The 9,845-nt window shown below is 46.5% G+C and overlaps 1 protein-coding gene across 1 annotated transcript; it reads left to right on the top strand.

Moving 5' to 3' along the window:
* The first annotated feature begins 285 nt into the window (after positions 1 to 285).
* ADORA2A (adenosine A2a receptor) lies at positions 286 to 9,072 on the top strand. Its single transcript, XM_009959940.2, has 2 exons — positions 286 to 635; positions 8,108 to 9,072. The coding sequence occupies exons 1-2, from the start codon at positions 286 to 288 to the stop codon at positions 9,066 to 9,068; spliced, it is 1,311 nt and encodes a 436-aa protein (XP_009958242.1). The 3' UTR covers positions 9,069 to 9,072.
* The last annotated feature ends 773 nt before the right edge of the window (positions 9,073 to 9,845 follow it).

Below are 9,845 nucleotides of genomic sequence, written 5' to 3' on the forward strand. Positions count from 1 at the left end.
ATTCTCCTGTCCATTCATCTGCTGGAGTTTGAATTATTCTGCGACTGGTTAATCCACTTTGCTGGAGTTGGCAAGCCCTGTTTTTTTTCTCTTGACATCTACTACTGTGAAGATCTTGAACAGCTATGGGAAGAAAAGGGTGCGTGTGAGCAACCTTCACCAGCTGGCAGCTAAATGTTCTTCAGACCCCAGGCAGCTTTGAGGTGTCTTGGCTCTTCAGTGCTCTGCAGATATGAACGCTGAGCTTTTCTGGCACGTTCTCACACTGGCCTGGTCACTCTCACCATGCTAGTACATGGGAAAGAAGACTTCCTCTCAGACGTAGCTTACATCATCCTGGAACTGGTCATTGCGGTCCTGGCCATCCTGGGGAACATCCTGGTCTGCTGGGCAGTCTATTTGAATAGCAACTTGCAGAACGTCACCAACTATTTTGTGGTGTCCCTGGCTGCTGCTGACATTGCCGTGGGTGTGCTGGCAATCCCCTTTGCCATCACCATCAGCACTGGCTTCTGTGCCTTCTTCTATGGCTGCCTTTTCATTGCCTGCTTCGTCCTCGTCTTGACTCAGAGTTCAATCTTCAGCCTCCTTGCTATCGCCATTGACAGGATCATTGCGATTCGCATACCCCTCAGGTAAGCATGGGTTGGGCTGGGGGGACAGAAGGGTGCTAGGTTGGTGAGGAATGAACATCAGTAAAAACAACAGATCTGGAAGTGACTCGAGGAAGGAAAAATTAAATGAGGAGCAGCACTTTTTCCCTTGTAATTTGAAAAAAACCCACTTTTCTAGGTCTTGAAGGCTGCCTTGGCTGCTGAGCTTTCTGGTGATTTCTTCTTCCAGTTCTACTCCGTCCTCCTATGATGTGTGCCCATGGCATCGCAATAGTGATGCCTGCGAGCTGCCGTTCCATATTTAGACAGGATCGTGCGTTAACCTCAATAACCTGCGCTCTGAGCTGCAGCCAACAGCACCAGCAGGATCACTGTGGGAAAGTGGAGCTAAAGCAATACGTGGTGGAGGGCAGAAAGGGGGTGAGGTCAACTTATCTCCTTCCTCATGGGGAGAATGGGGGACTCTGCCTGCAGCGGTAACAGCAGTGTTGTGGAGAGTGTGGATGGGCGGTTTCTCTTGGGGGTCCGTTAAACGTGAAGAGAGGAGAAGCAGCAGGCTATGAAGAAATGGGCCTTAGGAATTGGACAAGCTTAGGCACTGCCTCTGAAAGCAAAGCATGTATGAGGTGAAGGCAGAGGCTTGTCCCAGCCCGGACCTGCAGATGTTGTCTCTACTCTGGAGGTTAAAGGAAGAAAATAATGTTTCAATATTAGAGCTTGAAAGCTGAATATGACTAGCTGCTACTTTGTGTGCAACCAGGGAGGCTGATGGGGGACAAGAGGAAGTTTTGGCACGTGCACAGGGGCTGCTACTCAGTTCAGTTTTCCAGGAGCTCATTGTTGTGATGAGATATATCTGACTGTGGGCGCAAAGCAGCATTGCGTTTTGTGGGCTGGGTTTGAATGCTGTATGACAATGCTCCGAGTCATTCAGTAAGCCCAAAAGATGTAGAGGAAGCCCCAGGAGAGGCCGGTGCAGGCAGCGTGTAGGAGTCTCCTTCCTTCCCGTCTTGTCCTTAGGAGGATGCAGCACACTCTTAGGATGGAGAGACTTGCTTCCTATCCTGAACAACAAATGTAGCTGCAAAAATGGAACAAATTTCTGATTGTTGTGCTCTCAAGTTTGAACTTTTGGACATCCTCGCTGCTGTTGAGCTTAAATCACTTATATTGACCTGTGCGATTTAGTTTTGTCTCTTGTGAATACTTTGGTCATCAAACGCTTATGTCAATTAACACAAACCTCCCGTTCAAAAATAGAAAGCATTCTTTTCCCTAGAGCTGCGGAGATTACCTTTCCATGTGGACCAGTGCAGCGTAGGCTTTCCTGAAGCCTTGCCTCAGCAAGCTTGGGCTGCTATAACATTACCGCTAATTGTAGGTTTCCAAACCTCTGGTTGTACCTGTTACAGCCTCTAGTTCTGATGTAGTTGTAAGGAATAACTGTTCTGTTTCATTGCGGGGAAAACCCTATCGATATTAGTAACCTGTAGATTGGACTCTGCACTTTTCTACAGTTCTACATATACGTGGTTTCAGTTTATAAACCAAAATAATGATAAATGGTACAAAGAAACATATGTAGAGTAGCCCTTGGGAGCTTGCCTCTGAAATGATTTTGAGAAGGGCTAATGTCTTTAATTCATCTCTGAGCCAACTCTGAAGACTTTTGCTGACAGTTTAAGTGCTCTTATTGCTAGAGGATGACTTGCCAGGGAAAAGGATTTTTAAAATCTGGATTTCTGCCCATATCGGGGCGTATCACTGTAACTATATTGTCTTGAAATTTTAATTTCCTGGAATAGCCAAGGTAAAGATTTTTTTAGAAAAAAACAGACTTCAGCAGTGCTGGTTGCAGTACTGGTTTCACTGTGTTGTTTTTGAAAAAACAGAGCACACCCTCTCCCACCCCAGAAACAGTGGAGTTGATTGGACACAGAAGCCCACCAGTAGATCCATGGGTCCATCACCCTCCTTGTCCTCTGCTGGTTTGTCCTTTTACAGTAGGAGCAAAGAACTTGTCAATTGTGTTTCCCCTTAAGAATTTATGGATGAATAAGCATTAGATTTATAGCCTCAAACATGCTGAGAAAGTGAAAGCTGATTAGCTGAAGAGTGAAATGTGATATGATTCAGATATCCTAATTTTTTTCTTTTTTCTGATCTCTGGTTGTCTCAAAAACATGTCAGACCATTGGAAGGAAAGTTCTGCCACTAAAAATGCAATGTTTTCACCCCATCCTTTAATGCCTGGGAAAGCCTCTTCTCCTCAGAGGACAAAAAAGGTGTAACACCAGGCATTCCTAATATGCATTAGTTGAATGCTCTTAAAAAAATAATGAAACAGACTTCCTTTGCTCTAGCAAAACTGAAAAGAGCCAATCCTATTTTTTTCTTCTTTTTCTTTTTAACTGTTTCATGTCTGATTTGTCCTAAGGAAGGTAACCACATGTCTCAGTGGATATGTATGTGTATGTGTATGCCCACACAAATAAACGGTTGGTATTAAGGAGGCAGAAGAGTGGGATTTCTGATACTGCTTGGTATTGGACACCTCAGTACATAATTAAGAGTTACCTTTGGAATGATTTTTCTGTGGAAAAAAGACCCTCCCCCAAAAAATTGCAGTGAGAAAAGACATCTATAGGTAAAATTAAAAATACATGAAACCTAATTTGTGAACGCCTTACGGGTTCTACCTTTCAGATGATTAAAACATTGTATAGAATCTTATAAACTTTCCAAAAATTCTCAATCAGTTTGCTGTATTCTGCCAGGTTTTATACAAATGTAACACTCTGCAGGTATCCTAAGGAAGAGTCCAAGACATTGTTTGGTCTAGGATAAAATCCAAACTGTGTCTCTAACATGGCAGGTACCTGAAAACCTGTGCTCGCTGTTATAAAACCCCTGGGTGTTCTAAACAACACTGGCTGTGAGTCTGAGCTCCAGGATGAAGTCATGGGCCAAGAACAATTGCTGCCTTCCAGGCTTTTTGGTGCCAGCAAATGCTCTGTGGGCACAGTGCCTGGCCACGTGTTCTTGTGCAGGCATTTGTGGTAAAGACACTCCTGTGGTGAAGGACAGGTACCTCTGGTGCACTGGAAAGAGGAGAAATTTTTCTTCCTGCAGCCAAACGGGAATGTTTTCTCCAGTTACCGCTTGCTCTGCACGCTGGATCCAGGTATTCACCTGTGGCATAAATACTTACGTGGGTCATACAGTGCCAACTACAGCAACTTGCTGAAGTGCAGACCTTGTCCTCTGATGCAAGTTGCTGTGGAGATGGCTGCCTCAGCTACTGGGATGCCTCTCTGGGAAAGCATTACTAAGGTGTAGCTCCCTGATGTTTGGGACAGATTTATCCCACGTAGTGGTGATTGCAACTGCAGCTCTGAGGTGGCATTGGGATGCTTTTCTGCCAGAGGCCAGGGGAGCTGGACATGAAGAACTGTCTTCTCAAAGTCTGGGGTAGGAAGGATAGGGGAGATGATCACAAACCCTGAATGAAGTACAGGACATGGAAGGGACCTTTGTATTGAGAACAGTCTGTTTCAGCAGTTGCTTTAGTTCTCTAGGGTTGCCTTCTCAGTTGCTCATATATGAGCATCTGAATCAGTGAACCAGGGATTTAGTGTTTTATTGTCAGTTTGAGCTGCATCTGGACCTACTTCTTTCTCTGCTCACCGTAAATCTTTGACTTTATGACAAGCATTTCCTATGTGCACTCATGTTTCTGTCAGATTATGGGCAGATTCAGCCTAATATGAAAGAAGAATAATTCGCTTCCTGCTTTGAACAAGCATGGGCATGGCTTTGAAAGCAGTGCCAGTTGTCTATGGCTTCATGTGCCGCCATGGAACTTGCTGTTACCAAGGTTTTAGTCTGGAAGCTGGTTGTGCCATGAGCCTGCCCACCATTATTGTTTCTGCTGTTCAGAGCCCTGTGCCCACCTGTGGGATCCCACCCTGCCCTGTCTCCATAGCACAGACAAGCACCAGTATCAGTTAGCACCTGGTAATAGGGGAGAAAGTTTCTTGACTGAGAGTTTTGGGAAAGAGTTGTTTAGGTGGTGCATGAGAAGGTCTGGGTTTAGTTTCTTGCTCTGCCACAAGACTCCCTGGATGATCTGGGATTGCCAGTGCCTCTCATTTCCAAATTCATGCAATAGGGATAGAATATCCTCCTTTTGTTTGCCCCCTGTGACTGCAGCTGCCTGAGGTGTGGGCTGTTGAGTGGGTGTGTTAGGTGAACAGTGTTTTGTTAAAAACCATTGAGCACTGCTGGAATGCAGATCAAAGCCCAGTGCCCTCAATGCTGAGCACAGGCTTTCTGGTGTGATGCAGTAAAGGTGGCTGAAACATGCTCCATGCATGACAGAGCCATCTGGCCAAGATGTGCAGCGCTGTCTACCAGGGGTGGGTTTGGAAGACAAGCAGCAGGCTGGTTGGATGCTGTGACAATGAGTTAGGCCAGCTACATATCAAGCAATGTATGGGAAGATTTTAACTCCTACTGGAGGACCCTGTGATTCTTATACCAGCTCTGTCTTCCACCCAGCCTCCTAGTTTATAAATCAGACTCATGAGGTACTACACTTTGTGCAGGAATCATTGTCTTCGTGACACAGAGCTTAGGCCAAGGACCCAGAAGCACCACATCTTCAGCCAAGTTATTCTAGGCAGCACAGCGGAGTTGTACATTCACCAAGGGCAGCTGTTCTCCTGGAGTCAGTTTGCCTGCCTAATGGCTGGGAAAGCAGTAGGGCAGGTGAAATTATTTTGGGGAAAACATCCTCATTTTCATCTGTTTGCAAAAGTGGGTTTTGTCTTCTAGAGAAGTCAGGTGACACCCAACTCCACCGTGAGTGTCCCTATGCTCTGCGCTAATGTTCTTTGTGTCTGGAATTTCACAAGTAGAAGTTTTTGTTTGTGTAGCAAGTCCAGTGTTTCCAGGAAGCGCGAGAACTGCCTGTGCACAGACAATCCAGTGCTGTCTGGACACATCAGACACACTACAAAGTCACCCACCAACTATGCAGAACATGGGCTGTAGGTGTGACCAGCTCCTTTCAGCAGGCTGTGTCTCCTGCAGAGGTGCCAGCAACACAGAGGATTTGTGATGCTTCCTGCAAGCCCTGAACTTACCACGTAGAGCTGTACAGCACTGGGGATGCAGAGAGTAGCTTTGGTCTGGCTGCTGGGAGCCTAGCAAGGTGGCTAGACAGGTCCACAAACTCTTCAATGCCAGCCTGGTGGCATCTCTAAGTGGACGAAATTCCTTTTTTGTCCAGGAAAGTCTGTCTGGACAGTAACCCTACCTCAGCCAAGTCAGCCAGAGATGTCTCAGTGGATCCTAGAAATTAAGCTCTCCCAAGTGAATGAACACTTCTAAATGGGTACCTGACCAGCTTAGTGCCACACACAGTGTCAGGAGATGCTGTGAGCTTTCTCTCTTAACCCTTAGAGATACTGAGCAAGGTGTTATGGAAATGCACTCACTGATAGGTTGATAATTGCCACTGCCAGCACAATACGCTGCAGCAGGAAAGCAGGCTGCTGTGTGGGTTAAGTGCTGTTCCTAAGCCTTGTAAAGTTTGTTGCATGGGAATTCCCAGAGGGTAAGAGGGAGGGAGAAGTGGTGGGGTGTTTGCCTGGAGCAGTAATGAACATATTTTTAGTGGAAGGGAAGGGACATCTCTAGTCGTGGGATAACAGCTGCACAATTTCAAAATTCCTCTGACAAGATGTAGTCAATTCCAGGACTGCAGGGTTTTGAGGGGTTTTGTTTTGTTTTGTTTTTTGTTTTTCCAAGCTTCAAGTGCCTTCAGCCAATCTCTGTCTCTCTAAGTGTACTTTTCAAAGCACAGATGCTGTTTTGCTGTGTTGATGAGGTCTGAATGTGAGCAGCTCGCTGCTACCGTCCACACAGTGCCCTTAGCATTTCTGGAAGGAGGATTTCAGTGCATTTGGGGTACTGGGAACTGTCTGGTTGGCTCCCTCACCTACTCACTCTTTTCTGATTTTGAAATGCAGCTGAGGAAGGGGAGACTCAAGTCTGCTGGGTCTTGCGTGAAAACAGTTTTTTGCCACGGCCCGTCAGCAGGGATTTAAAGCACATGCAAGGTCTCCATTCTGTATTGTGCCTGGCAAAAGCAGCCTCTCTCCTCCCCTGTCTTGAACCTGCATTGGGATAGGAGCATGAACCTGTGGGAGTAGCTATTTCATTGAGAGCTGGAAAGATTTCTATGGCTTGTTGGATTATTTTTTTTTTTTTAATGTTTGTTTGCTGAGAGAATTCTGTGGACAGAGGGAGAATGAGCATTGGGTAAATACTGGGAGCCCAGCACTACCGTTGTCCAATCGCAGACACATGGGGTCAAGTACAGTGTGGGACCCATGCTGGACAATGTGGGAATCCGGCCATCTACTTTCCATGCTAAGCATTACCAAGGGAAGGAAATTGCATTGAAATGTTAAACTGTTGCCCTGATTTACATTTTCAGAGAGAAGAACTGGTGGAGTCAGCTCAGGACTCGCAGTAACCTGTGAGGCCTTGGGAACTGGCCGACATTTCAAACAAACCAAGGTCCCTGGCTGCACTGTCAGATTCTTACCATGTTGTTTATTGTCTCTTTCAACAGATCTTGGAGAATTTACTGCTAAGAGCACTGGCTGCAGCCAGGCATATCAATACCTCCACCACTGAAGTCCCCTTTGGTGTGTGCAGTGCAGCCCACAGCACACCTGTAGTCAGAGCACTGTCTTCAGCTTAATTCCTCCTTCCTGAGAAAGACATGGGGTCAGCTTAGCTGGGCTGGTGAGGAAAATTGCTGACTTGTCTCAGTTATTTAAGGAAGGTTGGTGGTGCTGGCCTTCCTGAAAGTGCCACAGTGGAGCAGAGTGAGGTGCTGTGCAAGGCAATGCCAGCCTGGCTTCTGCAACTGAGGCAGCAGAATTTCCCTGGAGCACACCTGAATGTGGACACAGGGCCAATGGCACTGTGCCTCCGAGTTCTTTTGTGCTATTTGGCTTACAGATCTACTGCAAGACAGACCTAGCAATTTTGTGCTACAAGGCCACTCCTTTGCCAGAAAGGAGGAACCACCTCAGCCTTCAGCAAGAGAGCCACGGTGCTCTTCATCACCAACGGTCAGAGCAGTCCTGTTGATTATCCAGGCTGCAAGATCTATGTGCATGACCAAGTGGGTTGGTGAAGGAACACAGATGAAAACTCTGTTAATTGGCCTGGTTTTCTGTCACCTATTCAGTGCCTAAAGAAAAGGGGAGGAAAATAGGTGGCATACAGCGTCACCACGGAGTCTTTGCTATGCTGTGTGGGTTCTGCACAGCAGTTCAAAGGCCCATCTGAAAAAGCAGGTGCCTTTCTTGCTGTCTTCTTTCTCCTGGGACATAGGGCCGTTGGGAAGTTGCTTTGGTGTCAGGGGCTTGTTGAGTGATGCTGATGTAATTCCCATTTCCTCTGCTTTATAGGTACAATGGCTTGGTGACTGGTTCTCGAGCTAAAGGTATCATTGCCATCTGCTGGGTATTATCTTTCATCATCGGCTTGACACCAATGCTAGGGTGGCACAAGCGCTCCCAGATTGAAGAGCTGGGTTCCAATAAGTCCTCTCCCATCAACTGCAGCAACAGTATGGTGGCATGTCTCTTTGAGGCTGTGGTCACCATGGAGTACATGGTCTACTACAACTTCTTTGCCTGTGTGCTCTTGCCCCTCCTCCTCATGTTTGGTATCTACTTGAAAATCTTCATGGCAGCCCGGCGACAGCTCAAGCAGATGGAGAACAAGATGGTACACGGGGAACGTTCTCGCTCCACTTTGCAGAAGGAAGTCCATGCAGCTAAGTCTTTAGCCATCATTGTTGGGTTGTTTGCAGTCTGCTGGCTTCCACTACATATTATTAACTGCTTTACCCTTTTTTGCCCAAATTGTGCCCATGCTCCCCTCTGGCTGATGTATCTGGCTATTATCCTGTCTCATGCCAACTCAGTTGTAAATCCTCTAATTTATGCCTACCGAATCAGGGAGTTCCGATACACCTTCCATAAAATCATCAGCCAGCACATTCTGGGCCGGAAGGAGCCATTCAAGGCAGGAACAGCCAGCTCTAGGACTTCCACTCATGGTGGGGACGCCGAGAATGCCAGCATACGAATCAGTGAGTATGCATTAGAGGTATACACCAATGGAGAGATCCACAGGGATCCTGAAAAGCAGGACTTAAACAAATGCAAAGCTGGCTTGGAATGGCACCAGAATGGAAATGCTTTGGACATGGAGACAAATGGGCATCTCCCACATTCCTGCAAAAATGGGATTCTCTCAGATGCATATGTGAACAGGGAGCTTCACAGTGAAGAGCTAATTGATGCACAGGTGTCTTACTCAGACCTGGAAAGAGCAGCCTTCGCAGCAGCTGATGTTTCCTGATGAGACTTTCAGTGTCTTCCTGGTAGAATTATTTTTTTTTTCCCTTGGTGACCTCTGCCATGGCAGAAAGGGAGGTTGGGGGGCGGGGGGAGAGGTGTGTATTCAGATCGCTGTGGAGAAGGGGGTCCCTGCCCAGAACTGTTGGGATGATCCTAAATACTAGACTGGAAAAAAGCCAAGGGACCATTGAAACGGACTAAGGAAGGAGGGACACGTTGCCCATCAGTGACCTGTCACCAAGAGCAGTGCCAAGGCCAAAGATGGCATTGCAAGTTCAGCACTGGGAGACTCTGCTGACGCAGGGCGTATCGTGACATTATGCTGTACTGTGTATCTGTGGTTGTGTGTCGGTTTTGCTGTCTTTACCAACAGAAATAAAAGCATGGCTGGAAGTATTCACTGAATTGCAAAGAGCAGCAGGGAAGGGGCCTTTCAGTACTTTGGCCCTGCAACAAACAGCAGGGGGATAGCAACATCTATTGGTCAGGAAGGATGCCAGCAGCTGCTTGGAGAGGGAAGCAATTTACCTGATGGGAACTTTGCATACCTTCAACCATGGCATTTTGACTTTCAGTTCATTTTTTAAAAGCTTATACTGCAACAGGTTGCTTGAATGTTGGGTTTTTTTCTTATCTTGATAAGATTACATTATGTTAAGTTATAAAAGATGGACAAGAACTTATATCCATTCCCTGAACGCTCAATGTTTCGGATGCACAAGGCAAATACAACCTCATAGCTCTCCACTTTGTCTAACAAATGATGAAAACGGAGTCT

The sequence above is a fragment of the Leptosomus discolor genome, chromosome 16 (genome assembly GCF_034619465.1).
Source record: "Leptosomus discolor isolate bLepDis1 chromosome 16, bLepDis1.hap2, whole genome shotgun sequence".
NCBI classification, from domain to species: domain Eukaryota; kingdom Metazoa; phylum Chordata; class Aves; order Leptosomiformes; family Leptosomidae; genus Leptosomus; species Leptosomus discolor.

Bases quoted from the DNA above. Each gene is read 5' to 3' on its own strand.
- ADORA2A (XM_009959940.2), top strand. From the start codon at position 286: ATGCTAGTACATGGGAAAGAAGACTTCCTCTCAGACGTAGCTTACATC. The intron at 636-8,107 runs GTAAGCATGGGT...TCTGCTTTATAG, and splicing joins GCGATTCGCATACCCCTCAG to GTACAATGGCTTGGTGACTG.